The 26,331-nt window shown below is 36.1% G+C and overlaps 1 protein-coding gene and 1 long non-coding RNA gene across 4 annotated transcripts in view; one reads left to right on the plus strand and one right to left on the minus strand.

Moving 5' to 3' along the window:
• The first annotated feature begins 1,244 nt into the window (after positions 1-1,244).
• On the plus strand, positions 1,245-17,256 carry LOC125165294 (uncharacterized). The gene is made up of 3 exons (XR_007152052.1): positions 1,245-1,329; positions 13,206-13,277; positions 16,409-17,256. It is a non-coding gene; the product is annotated as an uncharacterized LOC125165294 (long non-coding RNA).
• Positions 14,118-26,331, minus strand: part of SESN1 (sestrin 1) — a 122,706-nt gene continuing 110,492 nt past the window's right edge. For all 3 annotated transcript variants that reach the window (XM_047857990.1, XM_047857991.1, XM_047857992.1), the window contains exons 5-10: positions 24,966-25,208; positions 21,298-21,445; positions 19,468-19,580; positions 17,254-17,444; positions 15,857-16,001; positions 14,118-15,304 (exon numbers count right to left, since the gene is read on the minus strand). In XM_047857990.1, coding sequence (XP_047713946.1) covers positions 15,218-15,304; positions 15,857-16,001; positions 17,254-17,444; positions 19,468-19,580; positions 21,298-21,445; positions 24,966-25,208 — 927 coding nt within the window. In that variant the 3' untranslated portion in view covers positions 14,118-15,217. The remainder of the gene's footprint in view (positions 15,305-15,856; positions 16,002-17,253; positions 17,445-19,467; positions 19,581-21,297; positions 21,446-24,965; positions 25,209-26,331) is intronic.

The following is a 26,331-nucleotide window of genomic DNA, read 5'->3' on the forward strand; positions in this document are numbered from 1 at the left end:
TGTCTCCCTCTCTCTCTGCCCCTACCCTGCGCACACTGTGTGTCTCTCTCTCAAAGATAAATAAACATTAAAAACAAAATCAAAATAAAATTTAAAAAAATTAAGATGTCCTTTTAACATTTCTTCTAATGTTCAGTGGTGATGAACTCTGACTTTTGTCTGGGAAACTCTATCTCTCCTTCAATTCTGAATGATAACCTCGCCAGGTGGAGTATTCTTGGCTGTAGGATTTTTTCCTCTCAGCACTGACTATATCATGCCACTCACTCCTTTCTGGCCTGCCGAGTTTCTGTTGAAAAACCAGCTGATAGCCTTATGGGATTTCCCTTATAACTATTTTCTTTTTTCTTGCTGCTTTTAAGATTCTCTCCTTATCTTTAATTTTTGACATTTTAATTTTTATATGTCCTGGTATGGACCTCCTTGGGTTCAACTTTTTTGAGGTGCTCTGTGATTCTTAGACTTGGACGTCTGCCTCCTTCCTCATGTCGGGGAAGTTTTCAGCTATTATTTCTTCAAACAAGTTTTCTGTTCCTTTATTTCCTCTCTTCTCCTTCTGGGACCCCTATAAGGCAAATGTTATTATTTTTTATGTTGTTGCAGAGTTCCCTTAGCATGTCCTCATTTAAAAAAAGTTTTTTCTTCTTGCTGTTCAGCACGGATGCTTTCCATTACTCTGTCTTCCAGATCACTGATCCGTTCTTCTCTATCCTTTAATCTGTTGATTTCCTCTAGGGTATTTTTCATTTCAGTTATTATATTCTTCAGTTCTGATTGGTTCTTTTTTTTTTTTTTTAATATTTTCTATCTCCTTGTTGAAGTTCTCACTGAGTTCATCTATTCTTGTCTTAAATCTGTTAAGTATCTTTATGACCATTCCTTTGATTTCTTTATCAGATAGATTGCTTACCTCCATTTTGCTTAGTTCTTTTTCTGAGCTTTTTGTCTTATTCTTTTACTTAGAACATATTCGTCGGTGTCCTCATTTTGTCTAACTCTCTGTGTTTGTTTCTATGTATTAGGTAGGTTAGCTACATCTCCTGGTCTTGAAAAGAGTGACCTTATATAGACAGTGAGTGTCCTGTGGGGCACAGTAGCACAATCCTCCCTGGTCACCAGAAGCAGGTGCTCTTGGGTGTCCCCTGTGTGGGCTGCATGTGCCCTCCCATTATGACACAACTGCTGTGTGCACACTGGTGGGCAGGGTTGGTTCCCGGGGTGGGTGACTACAATGACTGGCATAACTATTTACAGGTACACTGGTGGACAGACCTCCCCCCACCAGAGTGACTGGCTGCAATGACTGGCATGACCATTGTGAGCATGCTGGTGGGTAAGGCTCTCCAATTTCTTAGGGAAGGATTTGCTTTGGAAGGGTACCAGTCTTGCCAGGGCTACCTACGGGGTTTGGTGGGGCACTAGTGACTCTGGGGGGATACTGGTCCCAACTCAGGTGTGGTGGGACAGGAGCCAATTTCGGAGGGGTGCCTACTTGAGGTGGGTCCTCAGAGAAACTCCAGGGCACCATGAGCAGTGTTAGCAAGGTAGATGGAAAACAATAGAACTGGCTCCTCCCAGCTTCTGGCCAGCTAGGCTGAAGGTAGGCAAGAAAAATGGTGCCAATTTGCATTTCTGTTCCTGGAGAAAGCTCCTACATATGCCTACCTCTCTGGCACATACCATAAAATTAGTTAATCTCCTTCATGTATAATCCAAGCAATTTTAAACTGCTGTTTTTGTGCTGGGTTTTAGAAAGAGTGATATAGCACTGGCCCTTTAAGAGCCAAGTCTCTGTTTCCTATAGCCTTCCAGCTCTCCTGGAGTTAAGCCTCACTGATTTTCAAATCCATTTGTTATGAGTGCTTGTTTCCTTAGTGCAAGTCTTCAGGGCCGGGATGTCCAGTGTGGGGCTTAGTCTTTTTACTCTTCAGGGAGGACATCTGCACCTGTGATATCCCTCCTGCTATGGATGGCTGTCTTGGAGGTTTCATTCCTGACCACGTCTCTTCTCCTACCTTTCTTACTGTGGTTTCTTCTTTATGTGTTTAAGTGTCACAGATGTATTCTGCCATTCTTCAGGTTGTTTTGAGGGTGAGTTGCATTATATGTAGCTATTGCCATGATATGTCCACAGGAGGAGGTAAGCTCCAGACCCCTTCACTCTGCCATCTTCCTGGAATAAACCGACTTTGTTCTTTCTCAAGAGTGTTTTGGCTTTTGGGGGTCTTCTGAGACTTCATATGAATTTTAGGATGGATTTCTCTATTCTTGCAAAAAATGGCATTTTTGAAAAGATTACATTAAATCTTTAGATTTAACAATATCCTGAAGTCTTTCAATCCAAGAACACAAGATGTCTTTCCACTTATTTGTGTCTTCTTTAATTTCTCACAGAAGTTTATTGTAGTTTTCCATGTACAAATCTTTCATCTTGGTGAAACTTCTATTTATTCTTTTCGCTGCTATTGTAATGGAACTGTTTTCTTAATTTCCTTTTCAGATTGTTCATTTTTAGTGTATAAAAATGCAACGGATTTTTGCGTGTTGATTTTGTATCTTGCAACTTTGCTGAATTTACTAGTTCTAATAGGTGTGTGTGTGTGTGTGTGTGATCTCTAGGGTTTTCTGCATATAAGATCATGTCACTTACAGATAATTTGACTCTTCCTTTCCAATTTGAATACTGTTTCTTTTTCTTAACTAATGGTCCTGGCTAGGACTTTGAAAACAATGTTGAATAGAAGTGGTGAAAGTAGGGATCCTTGTCATATTCCTGATCTTATAAGAAAAGTTTCAGTCTTTTCATTGAATGTGCTGTTAGTTATAGGCCTTTCACATATGGGTTTTATTATATTCAGATAGTTTCCTACTAATTCTACTTTGTTGAGTGTTTTTAATCATGAAAGGGTGTTAAATTTGTCAAATGCTTTTTCTGAATTAAGATAATCTTTTTTTTTTTTTTTTTGGTCCTTCCTTCATTCTGTTAATGTGGTGGATTGCATTGATCATTTGTTGTATGTTGAACCATCTTTGCATTCCAGGAATAAATCCTATTTCACACTTTTGATGTGCTGTTGAATTTTTTTGCTAGTATTTTGTTCAGGATTTTTGCATCAGTATTCATCAGGGATATTGGTCTATAGTTCTCTGTAATGTCTTTTTTTTTTTTTTAATTCCAGTTAGTTAACATACAATTTTATATTAGTTTCAGGTGTACATAGCGATTCAGCATTTCTATACATCACCCAGTTCTCATCAAGGAAGTGCACTCCTTAATCCCCATCACCTATTTAACTCATCTGCCTACCCATCTCCCTTCTGGTTTGTTCTCTATAATTAAGAGTCTGTTTCTTTTCTTTCTTTTTTTTTTAATTTAATTATTTATTTTTTTAAATATACATCCAAATTAGTTAGCATGTAGTGCAACAATGATTTCAGGAGTAGATTCCTTAGTGCCCCTTACCCATTTAGCCCATCCCGCCTCCCACAACTCCTCCAGTAACCCTCAGTTTGTTCTCCATATTTGTGAGTCTCTTCTGTTTTGTCCCCCTCCCTGTTTTTATATTATTTTTGTTTCCCTTCCCTTATGTTCATCTGTTTTGTCTCTTGAAGTCCTCATATGAATGAAGTCATATGATTTTTGTCTTTCTTTGACTAATTTCACTTAGCAGAATACCCTCCAGTTCCATCCACATAGTTGCAAATGGCAAGATTTCATTCTTTTTGATTGCCAATACTCCATTTTGTGTGTGTGTGTGTGTGTGTGTGTGTGTGTGTGTGTATACCACTTCTTCTTTATCCATTCATCCATTGATGGACATTTGGGCTCTTTCCATACTTTGGCTATTGTTGATAGTGCTGCTATAAACATGGGGGTGCATATGTCTCTTCAAAACAGCACACCTGTATCACCTGAATAAATGCCTACTAGTGCAATTGCTGAGTTGTAAGGTAGTTCTATTTTTAGTTTTCTGAGGAACCTCCATACTGTTTTCCAGAGTGGTTGCAGCAGCTTGCATTCCCACCAACAATGCAAAAGAGATCCTCTTTCTCCGCACCCTCACCAACATCTGTTGTTACCTGAGTTGTTAATGTTAGCCATTTTGACTGGTGTAAGGTGGTATCTCATTGTGGTTTTGATTTGTATTTCCCTGATGATGAGTGATGTTGAGCATTTTTTCATGTCGGTTGGCCATCTGGATGTCTTCTTTGGAGAAGTGTCTATTCATGTCTTTTGCCCATTTCTTCACTGGATTATTTGTTTTTTGGGTGTTGAGTTTGATAAGTTCTTTATAGATTTTAGATACTAACCCTTTATCTGATATGTCATTTGCAAATATCTTCTCCCATTCTGTCAGTTGCCTTTTAGTTTTGCTGATTGTTTCCTTCGCTGTGCAGAAGCTTTTTATTTTGATGAGGTCCCAGTAGTTCATTTTTGCTTTTGTTTCCCTTGCCTCTGGAGACATGTTGAGTAAGAAGTTGCTGTGGCCAAGGCCAAAGAGGTTTTTGCTTGCTTTCTCCTCGAGGATTTTGATGGCTTCCTGTCTTACTTTTAGATCTTTCATTAATTTTAAGCTTATTTTTGTGTATGGTGTAAGAAAGTGGTCCAGGTTCATTCTTCTGCATGTCGCTGTCCAGTTTTCCCAGCACCATTTGCTGAAGAGACTGTCTTTATTCCATTGGATAGTCTTTCCTGCTTTGTCAAAGATTAACTGGCCATATATTTGTGGGTCCATTTCTGGGTTCTCTATTCTATTCCATTGATCTGAGTGTCTGTTCTTATGCCAGTACCATACTGTCTTGATGATTACAGCTTTGTAGTATAGCTTGAAGTCCGGGATTGTGATGCCTCCTGCTTTGGTTTTCTTTTTCAAGATTGCTTTGGCTATTCGGGGTATTTTCTGGTTCCATACAAATTTTAGGATTGTTTGTTCTAGCTCTGTGAAGAATGATGGTGTTATTTTGATAGGGATTGCATTGAATATGTAGATTGCTTTGGGTAGTATCAACATTTTAACAATATTCTTCCTATCCAGGAGCATGGAATTTTTTTCCTTTTTTTTTTTTTTTTTGGTGTGTGTGTGTGTGTGTGTGTGTCTTCTTCAATTATTTCATAAGCTTTCTAGTTTTCAGTGTATAGATTTTTCACCTCTTTGGTTAGATTTATTCCTAGGTATTTTATGGGTTTTGGTGCAACTGTAAATGGGATCAATTCCTTGATTTCTCTTTGTCGCTTCATTGTTGGTGTATAGGAATGCAACCGATTTCTGTGTGTTGATTTTATATCCTGCAACTTTGCTGAATTCATGAATCAATTATAGCAGTGTTTTGGTGGAATCTTTTGGGTTTTCCATATAGAGTATCATGTCATCTGCGAAGAGTGAAAGTTTGACCTCCTCCTGGCCGATTTGGATGCCTTTTGTATCTTTGTGTTGTCTGATTGCAGAGGCTAAGACTTCCAATACTATGTTGAATAACAGTGGCGAGAGTGGACATCCCTGTCTTGTTCCTGACCTTAGGGGGAAAGCTCTCAGTTTTTCCCCATGGAGGATGATATTAGCGGTGGGTCTTTCATATATGGCTTTTATGATCTTGAGGTATGCTCTATTTCTACTTTCTTGAGGGTTTTTATCAAGAAAGTATGCTGTATTTTGTGAAATGCTTTCTTTGCATCTATTGAGAGGATCATATGGTTCTTGTCCTTTCTTTTATTAACATGGTGTATCATATTGATTGATTTGCAGATATTGAACCAGCCCTGCATCCCAGGTATAAATCCCACTTTATCATGGTGAATAATTTTTTTAATGTATTGTTGGATCTGGTTAGGTAGTATCTTGTTGAGGACTTTTCATCCATGTTCATCAGGGAAATTGGTCTATAGTTCTCCTTTTTAGTGGAGTCTCTTGTCTGGTTTTGAAATCAAGGTAATGCTGGCTTCATAGAAAGAGTTTGGAAGTTTTCCTTCCATTTCTATTTTTTGGAACAGCTTTAAAAGAATAGGTGTTAACTCTTCCTTAAATGTTTGGTAGAATTCCCCTGGAAAGCCACCTGGCCCTGGACTCTTGTTTTTTGGGAGACTTTTTATTACTAATTCGATTTCCTTACTGGTTATTGGTCTGTTCAAATTTTCTATTTCTTCCTGTTTCAGTTTTGGTAGTGTATATGTTTCTAGGAATTTGTCCATTTCTTCCAGATTGCCCATTTTATTGGCATATAATTGCTCATAAGGAGTCTGTTTCTTGATTTGTCTCTCTCTCTCTCTCTCTTACTTTTTCTCTTTGCTTGTTTCATTTCTTAAATTCCACATGAGTGAAATCGTATTTTTCTTTCTGTGAACTGACTTATTGCACTCAGCATTATACTCTCTAGCTCCATCCATGTTGATGCAAATGTCAAGATTTCATTCTTTTTAATGGCCGAGTAATATTACATTGTGTGTGTGTGTGTGTGTGTGTGTATAATGTGTATGTATATATATATGTATATGTATATGTGTATATACATATATATGTACACACACACACACACACACACACACCACATCTTTATCCACTCATCAGCCAATGGACATTTGGGCTCTTTCCCTAATTTGGCTATTATAAATAATGGTGCTATAAATATAGCGGTGCATGTATCCCTTTGAATTAGTGTTTTTGTATCCTTGGGGTAAATACCCAGTAGTATGATTGCTGGATTGTAGGGTAGTTCTATTTTTAACTTCTTGAGAAGACTCCATACTGTTTCCTCGAGTGACTGCACCAGCTTGCATTCCCACCGACAGTGTAAGAGCGTTCCCCTTTCTCCACATCCTCACCAACACCTGTTATTTTTTTTATGTTGTTGATTTTAACTATTCTGACAGATGTGAGGTGATATCTCTTTGTAGTTTTGATTCCATTTCCCTGATGATAAGTGATGATGAGCACTTCTTCATGTGGCCATCTGGATGTCTTTGGAGAACTATCTGTTCATGTTTTCTGCCTATTTTTAAGTAGGATTATTTGTTTTCTGGGTGTTGAGTTGTATAAGTACTTTATATATTTTGGATACTAACCCTTTATCAGATATGTCATTTGCAAATGTATTTTCCCATTCTGTAGTTTGCCTTTTAGTTTTGTTGATTGTTACCTTTGCTGTGCAGAAGCTTTTTATTTTGATATAATCCCAATAGTTTATTTTTGCTTTTGTTTCCCTTGCCTCAGGAGATGTACCAAAAAGAAGTTGCTACATCTAATGTCAAAGAAGTTACTACCTGTGTTCTTTCTCTAGGATTTTAATGGTTTCCTGTCTCACATTTAGGTCTTTAATCCATTTTGAATTTATTTTTGTGTATGGTGTAAGAAAGTGGTTCAGTGTCATTCTTTTGCATGTTGCTGTCCAGTTTTTCCAACACCATTTGTTGAAGAGACCACCTTTTTCCCATTGGATATTCTTTCCTGCTTTGTCAAAGATTTAATTGACCATATAATTGTGGGTTTATTTCTGGATTTTCTGGCCTGTTCCATTGATCTATTTGTCTATTTTTGTGCACTGTATTTGCCACCAGCTTTGCTCTTCTTTTTCAAGATTGCTTTGGCTATTTGCGGTCTTTTGTGGTTCCATACAAATTTTAGGATTGTTTGTTCTAGTACTATAAAAAATGCTGTTAGTATTTTGATAGGGATTACATTAAATCTGTAGATTACTTTGGGTAGTATAGACATTTTAACAATACTTAACAATATAGATATTTTAACAATATTCTTCCAATCCATGAGCATGGAATGTCTTTCCATTTCTTTGTGTTATGTTCAATTTAATCAGTGTTTTATGGTTTGTAGAGTACAAGTCTTTCACCTCTTTGTTTAGATTTATTCCTAGGTATCTTATTATTTTTGGTGTAATCGTAAATGGGATTGTTTTCTTAATCTTTCTGCTGCTTTGTTATTGTTGTATAGAAATGTGATAGATTTCTGTTGGTTGATTTCGTATCCTGCAACTTTACTGAATTTATCAGTTCTAGCAATTTTTTGGTGGAGTCTTTGGGTTTTCTATATTAGTATCATGTCATCTACAAATAGTGAAAATTGTACTTCTTCCTTACCAATTTGGATGTCTTTTACTTCTTTTGTTGTCTGTTTGCTGTGGCTAATACTTCAATACTATGTTGAATGAAGTGGTGACAGTGGACATCCTTGTCTTGTTCTTGACCTTACGGAAAAGGCTCTCAGTTTTTCCTCATTTTTTAAAAAGTTTATTTTTGAGAGAGGGGTGGAGCAGAGAGAAAGGGAGAGAATCCTAAGCAGGATTCTTGTTCTGACAGCACGGAGCCTGATGCAGGGCTTGATCCTATGACCCTGGAATCATGACCTAGGCTGAAATCAAGAGTTGGACGTTTAACTGAACCATCCAGGTGCCTCTCAGTTTTTCCCCACTGAGGATGATGTTAGCTGTGGGTTTTTCATGGATGGCCTTTATTGAGATATATTCCCTTTAAACCTACTTTGTTGAGGGTTTTTATCATGAAAGGATGTTGCACCTTGTAAAAATGTTTTTCCTGCGTTTGTTGAAATGATCATGTGGATCTTATCTTTTCCGTTATTGATGTGATATATTGCATTAATTTGCAAATATTGAATCATCTTTGCAACCCAGGAATAAATCCCACTTGATTGTGGTGAATTATTTTTTAAATGTGTTATTGGACTGGGTTTGCTAGTATTTTGTTGAGGATTTTTGCATCTATGTTCATCAGAGATATTGGCCTGTAGTTCTGGTTTTTTGCGGTGTCATTATCGGGTTTTGGTATTAGGGTAATGCTGACCTCATAGAATGAATTTGGAAGTTTTCCTTTCTTTTCTAAGACTATGGAATAGGTTGAACAGAATAGATATTAACTCTTCTGTTTGGCAGAATTCATCTGTAAAGCTGTCTGGTCCTGGACTTTTGTTTTTTGGTTATTTTTTGATTACTGATTCAATTTCTTTGCTGATTATCAGTTTGTTCAAATTTTCTATTTCTTTCTGTTTCAGTTTGGTAGTTTGTATGTTACTAGGAATTTATCAATTTTTTTCCAGTTTGTCCCATTTGTTGACACATAGTTTTTCATAATATTCTCTTATGATGTTATTGTATTTCTGTGGTGTTATTTCTCCTTTCTCATTTGTGATTTTATTTGGGTCCTTTCTCTTTTTTCTTGCTAAGTCTGGCCAGAAGTTTATCAATTTTATTGTTTTTTTTTTCAAAGAATCATCTCCTGGTTTCATTGATTGTTCTATTGTTTTTTTAGCTTTTATATCATCAATTGCTGCTCTATTTTTATTTTTTCATTCTGCTGGTTATATGTTATTTTTTAATTTTTTTTAATGTTTTATTTTTGAGACAGAGCATGAGTGGGAGAGGAGCAGAGAGAAAGGGAGACAACAGAATCCGAAGCAGGTTCCAGGCTTTGAGCTGTCAGCACAGAGCCCAACATGGGGCTTGAACCCATGAACTGTGAGGTCATGACTGGAGCCAAAGTTGGCGCTTAACCAACTGAGCCACCCAGGTGCCCCTGGTTTTATGTTTTGTTCTTTTTCTAGCTCCTTTAGGTGCAAGGTTAGGTTGTTTATTTGAGATTTTTCTTGTTTCTTGAGGTAGGCCTGTATTGCTATAGTCTTCCTTTAAAAACTTCTTTTGCTGCATCTCAGAGGTTTTGGACCATTGTGTTTTCATTTTCATTTGTTTCCATGTACTTTTTCATTTTGTCTTTTACTTCCTGGTTGACCCATTCATAGTTTGGTAGCATGTTATTTAACCTCCGTGTGTGTTCTTTCTCAATTTTTTCTTGTGATTGATTTCTAGTGTCATAGTGTTGTGGTCAGAAAAAATTTTCAATCTTGAAATTTGTTCAGGTTTGTTTTGTGGGCTAACATGTGTGATCTATTCTGGAGAATGTTCCATGTGCACTTGAAAAGAACGTGTATTCTGTTTTAGGATGGAATATTCTGAAAATATCTGTTAAATCCATTTGTTCCAGTGTGTCATTCAAAGCCATTATTTCCTTGTTGAGTTTCTGTTTAGATCTGTCCATTGTTGTATGTGGGATGTTAAAGTCCCCTACTATTGTATTACTATTGATTAGTTCCTTTATGTTTTTTATTAACTGTGTTATGTATTTGGGCACTCCTATGTTGGGTGCATAAATATTTACAATTGTTATGTCGTCTTGTTGGATTGCCCCCTTTATTGATATATAGTGTCCTTCTTTGTCTTTTGTTAGTTTTATTTTTACTAAAATTTTTTTAACATTTATTTATTTTTTGAGAGACAGAGACAGAGTGTGAGCCAGGGAGGGGCAGAGAGAGAAGGAGACACAGAACCCAAAGCAGACTCCAGGCTCTGAACTGTCAGCACAGAGCCTGATGTGAGGCTCGGACCCATAAGCTGTGAGATCATGACCTGAGCCAAAGTTGGACACTTAACTGAGCCACCCAGGCACCCCTGTTACAGTCTTTGTTTTAAAACAAAATCTACTTTGTTGGATATAAGAATTGCTATCCAGCTTTCTTTTGACATCCTTTGGCATGATAGATGTTTCTCTATCCTTTCAATATGCAGGTGTCTTTAGGTTTAAAATGAGTCCCTTGTATGTAGCATATAGATGGGCCTTTTTTTTTTTTCCTTTATCCATTCTGTCATCCTGTGTCTTTTGATTGGACTGTTTATTTACATTCAAAGTAACTACTGATTTATTGATGTATTTGTTGTCATTTCATTACTTGTTTTGTGGTTGCTTCTGAAGATTTCTCTGATCCTTTCTTGTCTTTCTCCCTTTCATGTTTTGCTGCTTTTCCTTAGTGATATATTTGGATTTCTTCATCCTTTTTCTTTGCATATTAGTATTTTTTGATACATAGTTACTATTGGGTTTGTATATAACTTCTTCTGCATATAGCAGTCTATATTAAGTTGATGGTCATTTGAACTCATTCTTTTCTCCTCCCCATGTTTTAGGTATATGTTATATCCTTTTTTCATTAGTTCCTTGACTGATTTTTTACAGAAATATTCATTTTTATGGCTTTTGTGTTTCCCACCTCTACACTGTCACTTTTTGTCCCTCCCTTTTTTTTTTTTTTTTTTGAAAGAGCCCAAAAGTGGTGGGGAGGGGCAGAAGGAGAGGGAGGGAGGGAGGGAGAGAGAGAGAGAGAGAGAGAGAGAAAGAATCTTAAGTAGGCTCTATCCGGAGCATAGAGCCTGATGTAGAGCTCAGTTCCACCACCCTGGGATCATGACCTGAGCCAAAATCAAGAGTCAGATGCTCAAACGACTAAGCTACCCAGGTGCCCCTTGTCTCTCCCTTCCAAAGAGTCCCTTTTAATATTTCTTGTAGTGCTGGTTTAGTTGCCATGAAGTTCTTTAGTTTTTGTTTGGGTAACTTTTTATGTTTCCTTCTATTCTGAATAACAGCCTTGCTGGATACAGTATTCTTGGCTGTAGATTTTTCCCATTTAGCACTTTGAATATACCATGCTACTCCCTCTGGCTTACAAAGTTTCTGTTGAAAAATCTCCTGGTTTAAAAAAAAAAAAAAATCTGGTAGCCTTACGGGTTTTCCCTTGTAAGTTAATGATTTGTTTCTTTAAAATTTTCTTTCTTTATTGGGATGTCTGGGTGGCTCAGTTGGTTAAGCAGCTGACTTCAGCTCAGGTCATGATCTCACGGTCCATGAGTTTGAGCCCCACATTGGGCTCTGTGCTGATAGCTCAGAGCCTGGAGTCTGCTTCAGATTCTGTCTCTCCCTCTTTCTCTCCTCCTCCCCTGCTCACACTCTGTCCCTCTCTCTCCCTCTCAAAAATAAGTGTTAAATTTAAAAAAACTTTCTTTAAATGCTGTATTTTGCAAATTTAATTATGTCTTCGTGGGTCTGCTTTTGTCGATTTGTTGTGGGTACTGTATGCTTCCTGGATCTGGGTATCTGTTTCCTTACTTAGTTTAGGGAAAATTTCAGCTATTATTTCTTCAAATAAATTTTCTGTCCCCTTTTCTCTCTCTTCTTCTGGGACTTCTATAATATGAATGTTGCTATATTTGGTGCAATCACTGAGTTCCCTATCTGTTCTTGTTTTCATAATTCTTTTATCTCTCTTTTGTTTAGGTTCCCATTACTCTGTCTTCTATGTCATTAATTCGTTTCTCTGCTTCTTCCATCCTGCTGTTCATTACCTCAAGTGTGTTTATTTGGTTTCTTGTGCCCTTTATCTTTGCTATGTTTTTCCTTATCTCTGTGTTAAGGGTTTCATTCATGTCTTCTACTCTTTTCTCAAGTCCAGTGAGTATACTTATGCCCATTAAGTTAAATTCTCTACAAGGCATGTTACTTTTATCTGTTTTGCTTAGATCTCTGACTGTGGTCCTGGCTTGTTCTTTCATTTGGGATAAATTTCTCTGTCTCCTCATTTTGTCTTGCCTCTCTGTGTCTATGTGTCAAGAAAGTCAGCTGTGTCTTCTGCCCTTGAAAGTTGTGACTTTATGAGGAAGTTGTAGAGCTTAACATAACCACAATATCATGACCTGAGCTGAAATCAAGAGTCAGATGCTTAACCAACTGAGCCACCCAGGTGCCCTGATCTTCTATTTTTAAGAAGTACAAAGAACTAAGCAAAATGAATAAAATTTTAACTATGTACAGTGTATGTAAACTTGTTGGGTTCACCTGTATTGCTATAACTCTACAGTAGACAGAAAAGGGCAAAGGCATGATGTAAATTCAATGTGTAGGACCATGTATATATTATTGTAAGCTAATTAGAAATAAACTTATGTGGGGTGCCTGGGTGGCTCAATCAGTTGGGTGTTCAACTTTGGTTCAGGTCATGATCTTGCGGTTCATGAGTCTGAGATCCACATCAGGCCCTGTGCTGACAGAGCCTGGAGCCTGCTTAGGATTCTGTGTCTCCCTCTCTCTGCCCTCTCAAAAATATTTAAAAAAGAAACGGACTTATTATCAATATATTTTATATTTAAAGAAACTTAATAGTCTTGTCTTCTCACCAGGATATAGAACTTTGAAGGTAGGAACCATTTTGCCTCCCTACTCTCACCCACACATTATAAATTACTAGGTACTAGACTGAGCTAAAATGTTTTGATGAGTAACATTATAACAGATTTGATTAAATCTAGATTTTTCCCTTGTTGGACATGAATATTTTTATTACCTGCTACATTTTTTTTTTTAGTGTCCTCTGAAGTAAAAGCATATCAACAATATTCACCTGAAGAAGTTAAATATGCATTCCTAACCAGTAACGGTAAATTAAGCTTATAAGTCTACTAAATGTAATGATATATAGATTAAAAGACTATAAAATTGTTTATAAATATGTTAAAATTAAAACGTACTACAAATTAATAAAGTTCCAGAATTTAAACTGTAGCTATGTATATGTACTATACAATATTTGGTGGCAAATCTTTATTGTAAAGACAAAGTCACAATTTGCTAAATCCACCTATGCTACTTGCAGGGCCTTTCAAGCAATAACATGTGTTTATTACCATCAAACAAGATGTTAGCACCTCCCCCCCCCTTTTTTTTTTTATTTCAGTAATAGAATTTAATGATTCATCACTTACATATAATATCCAGTGTTCAACAAGTGTCCTCCTTTATGTCCCTTGTCCATTTAGCCTGTCCCTCCACCCAACAACCCTCAGTTTGTTCTAAAACTAGAGCTATTTCTACTTGACAGTGCCATTTTCTGTCCTGTTGTCACTCTAGTCCTTGTTTATAATTTTTTTAAAAAGGATTTTAAGTAATCTGTACACCCAGTGTGGGGCCTGGACCTGAGATCAAGAGCTGCATGTTACATACACCAACTGAGCCAGGTGCCCCTGTTTCTAATTCTTATTTGAACTCTAAAACATCTCCATTCAAAAGGGACAAGGCATGGGGCCATAAAAGTCTTACATGAGATCATGAAAGTCCACTCTTTGTAACCTTTAAAATGGCATTGAGAGTTTGCCATTTAATAGTCTCTTATCTGATTACAGCATTATTTGTGAATCTGCTTGGCTATTAAAAGTAAACGGAACTTCAGAATGGTAATTGATTGTGAAGTCATAATTTTTCATGAGATTGAGACAGCACATAAAATTGGAGAAAAAATGATTTATTGAAAAATACCAATAATACTGACAGACTTCAAAAGCAATTCACACTTCCAGAATACAAAGTACTTAATACATTTTTTCCCAAAGTTAGCATTTTTGTAAATCAAATTTGATAACCTGACTAAAAATATTTTCCAGCTTTATTTTTAAAGAGCTGCACAATCTTTAAAGTGGGGACCACGAGGTGGGCAGGAGCAGAGGGGCAGAATGCACCTGGGACTGCGCAGCAGTCTACAGCAACATTTCCCACAACTTCAGTGCTGGAAACAAAATACTGCACAAGACAGCTGCCCTCCAGTGTCAGAGAATCTTGGGAAACAGCATATCAAAAGATAGCTAGCTTTTCTTATAATTTATACACTTTCATTTAAGATTGCTTTTTGAAGAAAATCTTTAAGAATGCCACTGTAATTTAATGTCATCCAATAGCTGAATTAAAAAAAAAAAACTATAATGAAAGAAATGAACTGTTACCATCGAAATGGTCTTTGCCGAGCTGTAATAATTCTAGGCTTTTTTAGATGCAAAAAAATTAACACATATGCAAGTTTAATTTGAAACCACGCAAATTATGTATGTAGGCTCAGATAGTAGCAGTGTTCACTTTTATTACTAATAGCTTAACTGGAACAGCCACTCTATTCATTCCACCAGCAGAAATAGCAGCACCAGGATCTAAATAAAATTCTTTATGTATAAAAAGCTTATGTCATTATCCAACTCCCATTCTTTGCATGCTCCAATTCTTGTTATCTTATTTAACATAAAAGCAACAGGATTTGGAGAGTTACTATTTGCTGTATTAAAACAGTTATACAGCATCTTGTACTGTCAAAAAGCAAAATACTGTGAATACTGTGAATGGCAGCCCTTCTTCACAGCTCTACACTTGAAGCTGCCAAGCATTCACTGCTCGTGCCAGCAGTGGTATTTCCACAGTAACATAGCAGAAACTAAAGGAATCATGGCACAATGGATTTCTGAATTCTTTTATCTACCATTGGTCCTGGGGCTTAGTACCTTCCCCTTGTAGACTATATCTGCTGATCATTCCATTATCTTTAATGGAGGAAAGGCATCAGGTCATATAGCGGGTAATGGCTCTCAGAGCGTAGAGGAGTTCTGCTTGCATCCTAGCTTCTATAAGAAGCAGATTAACATGAACCTGAATATAAAACACATTATTTAAGGTACAGTTGTAAGCATTCCCAGCTTTTCAGTGCTAGTATCCCCCCAAAATAAGTACATTTTCTGTGTGCCACTGAATAACTTAGAAGTCTTGAATTTGTCTCAAAATGAAAGCCATCTGATGCTCTTTTTGGATAGATACGGAGCTTATATTTGATTACATCTCTTCTTAGAGGTTTGTTATATTAGAAAATCTAGACATTGCTTTATTAGAATACCAACCTCCCCTGCCAAATCATCACTTAATAATTTAATAACCAAGATGGTTCAACGACCAGACCATTTATATCTATAAACAATTCTCCCAAGCAGTGACAGCCACGCCAGCACTTCTGAAGTGGGGCCCTGGATGCCCTGTCTTTATTCTTTTACTCTAGCACTACAATGAGATTCCCTTCCAAGGGACACCAGAGACAGCTGTGCTGGAATGTTCTTCTCTTGGTTGGAAAAGATTTGAGAGTCATTAGATTAGATGAAGGAGAGTAAGAATCACTGCTAAGTTACAGGGCAAACCACAATAGGTACATACCTTCTCAGAGTGCTTAAACTGCCTCCAGAAGCTATCATACATTCTTTTGGTAACCTTTTCGGGAGTGCAAACAACAGTCTTGATATAAACTTTAAAGCTACGATCCAATAACTGGTTAATTTCACCATAGTCATAGTCGTCATATCTGTTAAAAGATAAAGTGAGAATTATATATTTTCAATTTATAGTTTGATTTCTTTTGAAAGTATGGACATTAATAAATGCTGTATTCTTCTTCCCTCCCTGTGTAGGCAGCTATCTCTCAAAAACAACTGCTTTATAATGTTTAATTGGAGGTGAATGAGTGAATATAAAGGGGATAAGAAACAGAAGTTAGGGAGATGAATAGAAAATTTGCCAGTACCCAAGCAACAGTATATATTTATGATCAAAGAAGCAATCACACTGAGGAAATTGTGGAAACAATTTGAGTATTGTTAAAATTAAGAAGTCCACAAATTAATATTTCTGGTTACTACTGCATGATATATAGATCATAATCCACTTGTGTAAATGAAAACAATAATTATTTTTTTTTCCCCATGTTTCCAGGAGTTTCTGGGATCAGATGAGGAAAAAAATGGTGGGGGATTGGAAGATGATTATTCCAGAGGGAAGGATGATTTATAGTCAGCCTAACAGTGTCTACACTTAGGATAAGCTGTTCTGCTTTAAGCCAAGATGGTTACAGTCACAAGTGTCTGCTCTGCTCCACTGAGTTATAGTTTCTAGAACATCCAGGGACTCAAGTCTCTTGTGTTTCAGCTCTTGCAAAGCTGGTTCTACTACTATTCTGGAAGCTAATAGTCCAGTCACTGATAAAATGAATAGCAAGAGAAAACCTGATTTTACAGCTGAAATAATCAGAAAACCCTATAGCATAGTGTTTATGTACATCTGTTAGAAGGTGGTATATAATGGCTGCATTTCCTGTATAACATAATATGGCTGAATATCTAACAGGACATGGAAGTTTTGCATTTTGATGAAGTATCATGGGAGCAGGTATTCTTCAGAAGGAGCTTGAGAATAGCCAGGAGGGCACTATAAGGGTACTTAGATCCAAGATGACAGGAGATGATACAAAGAGAAAAGATATCAAAGATGTCTGGTGACAAACTTTTCCTCTATGGGCCAGAGGCAATGTCCCTAACTTTCCCTTCTGCCTAGCTAGGAGAGAGGAAATAAACCAAGCTGCATTAAATTGGTTCTTTGACTCATAAGTGGCATAAAAATAAGCTATTGGGGAAGGGATGGTTTATGAATATTATATTATACATATATGTAATATATATATACATATATATAGTGCATCTCTGTGTATATATGTTCCAAGCACTTGAATAATTTAGCTCAAAGGAAAATATTTCTTTGTAAACATAAGAAAACAAACTAACCTTATTCCAAACATGCAGTGAATATAGTTCCAAATAGCCCGTCTAAGCATTGAGGTATCAACATCTTTGTGCATTGCCATTGTATTATAAGTAAGATTGTAAGCAATGTGAAATTTTTCATCAATCAACTGTCCCACATCTGGATAAAGGCGATTTACCAAAGAATAACCATGGTCTTCCCAGCAATAGTCCTAAATACAGAGAACAGAACAAATGTGAATAATTAAAATGTGGCCAAGTATAGTTCATATGGAAAAGCAGTAGACCTAGGTGAGATTACTGGCAGTTGGAATCCACTGCCTTTCTAGTATGTTCTCTACAGCATGCAAACCTTTTGTAATTCAGTGAGCTTAAAAACCAGTGGAATTCTTCTCTCCTAAACACAGGCCACCCATTTTTAGCTCTCTCTCTCTCTCTCTCTCTCTCACCGTCTCCTCACTCAGCATCCAGAGATGACCCATCTTGGAAGTCCTCTCTCCCTTTCCATTGCTGCAGCTATTTAAATGGTCCTCAAAGTTTGTAAATTTTCAATTCAATACAACCATCACTCATTCCTTTTCCTCCTACCTCCTAATTCTTAGCATAATTAACTGAATCTCCTAATTAGTTTTCTTAACACTAAATCTCCCTGCTTCCTTTCTTTCTACCTCAAGCAAAATAAGCCCCTATGCTACTTCTACGTTGCTCTCATATTTATTTTCCTGAAACACCTCTCTGACATGTTATTACTATGGTTAAAACCTACAAACCTGACCGATTTTAAACTAGCTTCACAGTAATCAGAAGTAGGAATCCTTTGCTTGAAGCACTCAGCAGCCCAGCCAATTTCTTTATGATCGCTTCCCTCAATCTAAGCTCAATTATTGCTTATAGTCTCCTCTGCTTTACAATGCCCATGCTTTTGGATCATGCAAATCTCTCAAATCCTAACTCACACCATAACATTTCCAACCCACATGATGTCTTCAATTCTAATTATTGTATTTCATGACACAATTATACTATCAAGTAGAAATATTCTGTAACTCTTCCTTGTGCCTAATTTTTGTCCCTTTAAACATCTTCATCCCTTGAGCAAAGAAACACAATTTTCTAGTTCCCAAAAACACTGGACCCTCACAATAACTGAGGAAGTTGGGAATAACAACTCATCTGAATTAAATATTTACCTAAATTTTTATACAATAGGCTATTTAAGAAATACAGTTACGCTGATGTTTCTATTAATGGACTGGATTGAGAGCAGTCTTACAAAGCTTAAAGAACAGAATAAACTGATGAATTAATCAATCAATAATTGATTAACTGATGATTCTTAACTTTTACTGTGGAAACAGAGAATATAGCTACTGTTGCTCCTGAGATATATTTGCAACGCACTTTTAGCATAGTGCCTCCTACCAAGCAAGAACAAAGAAGGAGCCTAGTAGTATCCTAGAGGACCACTAGGTCCCTAAGTTTCCATAGACTCAATAGATACAGAATTATACAGAGGAAGTTTTAATGTATATTTCAGAGTTCATGATTTTGGAGCTAAAGAAACTGGGTCTACCAAAAATAATTCTACTCCCCACATCACTATTTATGTGAATCCTCTCAAAGTTTAATTTAAAACCCTCAAAAATGTTCATTGCTCCAAATAACATTCAGTACATATTTCACAGTGAATTAGGATACTGTAATTGTCATGGTTTATTGTCTGTGCTATCTGTAAGAACTCATCCAAGTTATAAAGAAAACAAACCAAGCAAAAGCTTACTCTCCCTAAAAAAGTAAATAAAGCACATCTTTTACTTTTGAATTTTTCATCCTCTTTCCCTCTACTCACTTTTACATAATGCTTGGGATGCTGGGGACATTTCTCTTGTTACTCAGGCCTGGTGCATATCAGGGCCTCACTTTAATGCTGGGGCTCAATAGGAGAGGAGGAGAAAAACCAATGCTATAAATGCTAGTATTATTCATTGTTTAGATATATTATGAACTTGAGTTTTGGCACACCATCTGGGAACCTAACCCATTACTGTAATTTAGTTTTATGGGTGAATGTGTTTTGATATCTGATTTATGAACTTCAACAATAAAATAAATATATTTAAAGGAATTGCCTGATAAAAGTTACTTCTTCAACATTCTAGAATTCTCAAATCCAGGGGGCTTTTTCTTATTTTAAGTCAGACGGAACTATTTCTAACTAGTCATGTGCAATTTTACCTGTACTCGAAATGTTGGAACATGCATCCCGTGTCTAGAGAAATCCTTATAGCCGTAACTAGTATCCTCAAAGTGACGAGATACATCTCTTGCTGGTGTAACTTCTTCATCATCTAAAATAATTAAAAAAAAAAAAAAAAGCCACTTAAAGCTTTTTAAAAACAGAATGCTAGTTAAAATTCATTTTACCTATAATAAGTAAAAACAGGATAGCCCTCTGACAGTGAGTAACCAACTTAAGTCTTAAAACCATAAAGTAGCTTACTTACCAATAAATGGAATGTAATTAGATTGTTATAAAAATATTCATGGTTGAATTTTTTATGCCTTGCATTTTTCTCTTTCCTATACCCTCTGTGTTCCCAGTTCTACTTAAAAGCATATACTCAAAGTCTGAACACCCTTTTGGATAATCTTTATGGTGATAAATCATCTATGCTCTATACTTTAGCACTTGAATGATTTCTGGTTAAATATTAATGTCCTACAATATATAATATGATCTAACACCTCAAAGGGTCCTAGAAACAATACTGCAATGGTGAATCATTTTTACAGTGTTTCCTGAAATGCTCTAAAGCCTTTCTGGATTGCTTTCATGTTCATTTGAAGTAAATAGAAACAAAAACTTTTCCTCAAGGAGAAACAAGATAACGTCCAACCTTCATTTATACAAATTTGATATAACTTTTTCTGGGGCGCCTCGGTGGCTCAGTCAGTTAAGCATCTGACTCCTGATTTTGGCTCAGGTCATGATCTCACAGTTTGTGAAACTAGGCTCTGTGCTGACAGCAAGGAGCCTGCTTGGGATCTCTCTCCTGCTTTCTCAAAATAAACTTGAAGAAAAAATGTGATTTTTTTTGTTTGCTATTAGGAAACTTGGTATTTAACACATACACTCTTTCGCTCTGTTATCAAAATACATTTCCTGTAAATTACCTGATTTATATATTAAATTGTATAGCCTGTATATAAAGGCCAAACATAAAGAATTTACATTTGTCATCAGTTGTCTAACAACTGACAAATCATTTCACAAATCATTTTATTTTAAAGCTAAAAAGTAATCTCAGGGCTTATAAAATTTCCTAATTTTATTTAATATCTTTAATGTTTATTTATTTATAGAGAGTATGTGAATGGGAGAGGGGCAGAGAAAAAGGGAGAGAGAGAATCCTCAGCAGGCTGTGCAGAGCCTGACTCGGGGCTTGATCTCACAAATTGTGAGATCATGACTTGAGCCAAACTCAAGAGTCAAACGCTTAACCAACTGAGCTACCCAGGCACCCCCAATATCCTAATTTTAAAGAAGAGGAAAAAGAGAGCATTCATATGTTAAGTGCCTTACATTCACAAAGTTTATTAGCAGTGATTTTAGTATAAAAACCAAATCAAATGTCCTCTTTTAGTGTAGTGCTATTTATACTATAACTTCTTTTTCTAGGTTGCCTGCTTTATTTATAGGTAGGAACACCTATGCAATAATAGCTTATCTAAAAGGAAAAACATATTTGGATTTAGGTTTTAAAACTATTATTTAAATTCTCTGATAAAATTAAAAGATAAAAGTAAAAAAAAAAAAAAAAAGATAAAAACTTATCTAAATTCTCACCCCCACTTGGGTGGCTCACTCTGTTAAGCATCTGACTCAAGTTTGGCTCAGGTCATGATCCCATGGTTCCTGAGATCAAGCCCCAAGTTGGGCTTTGTGCTGATAGCATGAAGCCTGCTTGGGATTCTCTTTCTCAAAAATAAACAAACGTTAAAAAAAGTGGGGATCTTTTTTGTAAGCAATAGAAATTTTTTTGACTATGTAATGATTGCTTTTACCTGAAGAGAAGACAAACATGCTCTCTCTTTTTTCTATTTCAAAACGTGAAGCCATCTCTTCCTGACTTGCCTCTTCTTCATCTCGACATTCCTGTAACTGCCTCATCTTTTCCATCAGGGCTTCGACCTCAAAGAACGAATCACTTACCTGAAGAGAAAATATAATTAATGTTGTATATTTCAGACAAAGGATGAAATTTAAAAATTTTCTTTTATTAAGATACAAATTCTTATGAGACAACAGAATATAGGAAAAATAGATCTTATAATTTTAATGTACATTAATGAATAAAAAAATGAAAATATTTTGGTGTACATATACAGGTCTACAGATTTTAAAGTAAGTTTTTTAAGAACACAATATTTTTACCTTAAAAAATTAGTAATAATGTCATTACTGTTAATGCTAAGTTTTAAGAATTAAAATTTAACACTAATCATCAACTTACAACGGCTTAAATAAGATACAAAGTTTAAGTGGTTTTGCTTCAACTATGCACATTTGGGCACACTGTCAACACGTGTCTATCATCTTCAAATTATAGTAATCAGCTCGAATTTACCAATTAAGAATGAAATGTGTCCTTACAGGGCTGGAATTCTCCACATGACCTCTGCAAATGGGGTTGGCAGCTGTCACTTGCTGGGATGACTAGAGCAGTGACATCTGTATTAATAGGTCTGACAGACGCAGGAGGACTGGCCAGTGGACTTGAACTAGCCAAACAATACCCTGCTGCATCCTTACTATGGAACTGGGATCAAATCTGTGGAATTTATCTTATAAAATAGTAAGAAATCTTCCAATTTCAAATCTCAGTGTTCAAACACAAAATTAATGTTTTCCTCATTATACATATCTTTTGCTAGGAATGTTCTTCCGCTACTCTTATACTCTTTTCCTGGTTTACACCCATTGGTCCTACTCATGTCAGCTTACTTGCTTTTCCTGTCCTGTCCCCCCATCCCAAACCTTGCCACCCTAATTATTCTCACACAGCATTCTGCTCATTCCTTCAGAGCACCAGATACAATTTGTAATAGTTACTGCATGATACTGGTTTAATGCCTGCCTCCCTCAAACCAAACCTTCATAAAGACAGGGGACCTGTCTAATTTACGAGTATATATTCAGAGCCCAGCATAATACCTGGCACATAGTGGATATTTGCAAAATATTTGTTGCAGAAAGCTTGTAAGGATAATTCTACATTAAGAGACAAAAAATCTATACTACTGGTGCTTTATACTTTCGTATGATCCTAACAGTTATACCGAAGCACCCTATAGTGAGTACTTCCTCTCACAATTTCATGATAGAAAGTGTTTCTATGATGTATTAAAGGTTCTTCTGGTACATAGTTCTCCTTAATTACTCCTAAGAGAGAGTCGGTGGCCAAATAAAGGGCTGAAAAGAATGACCCAAGGTTTACCAAAAAAATATATATATAAATATATTAAGGTTTTTGTCAACTCACATTATCCTTCATTATACTACCTGTTCTGTGTAGCTACCTTCTCCTAAAACAGCCCAAATTTTAAGTATTCTTATGAAAGACAATTCTTGATTGATTTAAAGTGAAGAAGTAAAGGAAATAAAGTACATTTCTTTTGCTCCTTAAAAAATCTATTAAAGTTGTTAGTGTAAAAAAAAAAGGCATTTAATTTTGATATTAAAATGTTAATATTGTATGAGGAAATTCTTTTGGTTTTTTAACCACTTGTATCTGAATTGAACTGAGTCAGACATCTGATACGTACCTGAAGAATAAACTATATTAGCTCACTGACAAGTGCCCTCAGTGTGGGCCATAAACCTTTTAAATAGCAAACTCAGGGACTAGTAATTTAAAATTTCTATTATTTTACTACTAACCTCATGTAACAGAGGAATAACTAGAAACAATCAAGTACTTTTTTAGCCTTGTGCTATTTTTTTTTTACCCTTTACCCCAAAAATTTTATTAGGGAAAAACTACAGAACATTTACAGTACAATGTTTACAGTCACAATGTGTACTGAACTGATTTCCCAAAATATATTACAACTCAAGTTGACTTGTTACATTCAAAAACCTACTTCTAAGTAGTCCAGAGTACATACATACCTAGTGCTCCAACTGTACCTACATACAAACAAACTAAAGCTACTGCTAATTCATCCGTTGTTCAGGAAAGCATTCTTGCCTTTCTACACTCCCACACAAAAAGTACAAATTTTGGAATTTTCTGTAATGAAAGAAGGCGTGTTCATGTACTACATACCATTTTAGCACTAAGAGGTGGCCTCTTCACTTCATATTAAAAAGAAGTGGTAAATATCTTTTCCTTTTGTGTAGTTGAACCCATCCTACATTCAAATTCTCTCAAGCACTAATACATGAAATACTTATGTGGTTGAGGAAGATTTAAGGCAAGTTCTGGCCCTTCCAAAGGCACTGTAAGACTACCCCCAACCCCATTATTTTCTTCAGCCTTGTCCTAAATCAAAGGTGGGGAAGGACCACAATCCAACTCCAAGCCTCCTAACAACTAATACATATATTTTCCCTTAGACCATCCCATATAAGTTTTAATAAATGATCAGTGGCCAATATTACAGCCTATAACATTAATCCAGGTGGCTCAACAGGGTGAAACTGATGGTCTTGGGCCTTGTGATCAGCTCACAAGTGATCAATCCTGGGAAAATTATTTTCCTTCATGTGCTAATCTCACCATATGTAAATGCTACTTTTTATTTAGCACCTGATAAATAATACCAGCTGTACTAGGCCTTTTATTTCTTTAGAGACATTTCATTTAAACCTCAAATAACCTTATGTCTGACCTCTATTTAGACATGAAAGAACAGAGGCTCAGGGAGGTAACCTGCCCACAGTCAAATATATACATTAAAGGTAATTTGACCTGTTCAAATCTGTTTCAAAGGAATAATATAACCGAGAAAATGTATGCATGCAAAGTATTCAGAAGACTGTGATGTTGTTTCTGTGATTTCTCTTTGAAAATCTTTTCACTATAGCAAAAGAATGCAAAGGGGATTTTGACTCATTGTATTCAGGAATTAAAATCTGCTTATAGAACATTCAACTTGTTCTAATCTGTTTTAAGGGAATAACAAAATTGAGAAAATATAAAACCCAGAGAAGGAGTAGAAAACATTTTAATAAATTTACTTTCACTTATATATATATTTGTGCCAAGTTAAACATGAAAAAGAATTTTAAAAGGAGAAATTTCTAGATAAAGGCTGATTAACTCTTCTAAAAGATAATTAAGAAACCAGCCTGTTTCTTTTATGCAAAAGAGAGGAAAAGAATGTGATCAGCATCAGGGAGTCTCCACCACTAACTTGCATGGTCTCAGCCTCCCCTCATCTTACTGCAGCACCCATTCAATACTAGCTGGCTCTCATGGGGCATATGCTGGTGGCTCCTGATCCTAAAATTACACTTGAGTGTAATCTCCTAAAGGGTCTTATAATTTTATATGTCCCTTAGCACTAAACTGCTGAGCATTTATAGGCAGTCAGTAAATACTTGCTGAATGAACAGGTAGAGGGGCTTAACAGGGTAGGTTTTCTAAGAAGTCACATGAAAAAATAATATAGCAGCAATCATTATGATTAGTCTTAAGATAATCCTGTAACAAATAATAGATACTTACTGAAACATTTCCTGCTGAGTTGACCTGCATCTCATCCACACTGTGATTGCCATTTGTAATGTCACAGATGCAGTAGTTACTAACAGAAGGAGGTCTGAATGTGTGGCCACCATCACAATGAATTTCTGGACTGATTCCACAGCCAAATGTGAATGAGGCAAGAGAATGATAGTGTGTGAGGAGAACCACTGCATGTACCAGTTCTGCAAGGGACCAGCTGTGCTCTTCAGCTTTTAAAAGTCCCTTAAGAAAAAAAAAAGAACATATTTTTACACCGGTTATGGTGTTGGTAAAAGTAAATAGTTCATCTTGGTATTTAATCTATTTAAAACAGGATTAGGAGGCACCTGGGTAGCTCAGTAGGTTAGGCATCCATCTGACTCTTGATTTTGGCGTAAGTCATGATCTCACGGTTCATGGGTTTGAGCCCCACATCAGGCTCTGAGCTGACAGTGTTGAGCCTGCAGCGTTGAGCCTGCTTGAGGTTCTCTCCCTGCCCCTCCCCTGCTCATGTGTGCAGGTGCACGCATGTGCTCTCTCTCAAAATAAATAAATAAACTTAAAAACAGGAGTAGTCACTGTATAAAACCTAGGGTACAATTATAATTTGAGACACATAGAACCCAGAGTTTGCTAATATAATTTTTTATGAATTATGTATTTACAAACAGAGCTTAACATAACCTGATAATGACATATTCATTATTATTTTGATTTTCTGAAATCCTGATTTTAAAATGTAATAGAATGCTTTTTGTTTAAAAGCAGTTGCCATATTTCAGATGCCGGATTCTGAATGCTTTCACTGTTAGTTCAAAGTCTCAATCTAAATGTAATAAATCTGTATTTAAAGTGGAAGCTACTGTATAAAATATGCCTGTGTTTTTATTATCAAACTGTCTCAAGGAATTTTAAAGGCAGTAGTTTGAACTTGACTCTGCATATTCCTAAATCATCAAAATTATTTAAAAAATTATGTTCAAGGTAAAGTCTACGATTCTTCAAAGTCTTGCATATCATATCCCTTCTGCTTCATTATTTGTTTTATAATCCTGTGTAATTTTGCATTACCAGACAATATAATAGATACTACATTAATCAATTTCAGATCTTATATCTTAATAAGATGCTTCAATTATATAATAGTATTGAAAATGTTTTATGAAATAGAAAGATAAGCCCAAAAATATGTTGTATGTCTACTGCATGGTAGATACTTTTAGGGAATGTCAATCTACCTAGAACCAGAAGGCACTAATTTAAATGGCATTTTGAAAAGATACACAAGATGCCACTTTACACCTATCAGAATGGCTAAAATCCAAAACACTGATACACCAAGTGCTGGTGAGGATATGGAGAAATA

Source organism: Prionailurus viverrinus, chromosome B2 (assembly GCF_022837055.1).
Source record: "Prionailurus viverrinus isolate Anna chromosome B2, UM_Priviv_1.0, whole genome shotgun sequence".
In the NCBI taxonomy this organism is placed as follows: Eukaryota; Metazoa; Chordata; class Mammalia; order Carnivora; family Felidae; genus Prionailurus; species Prionailurus viverrinus.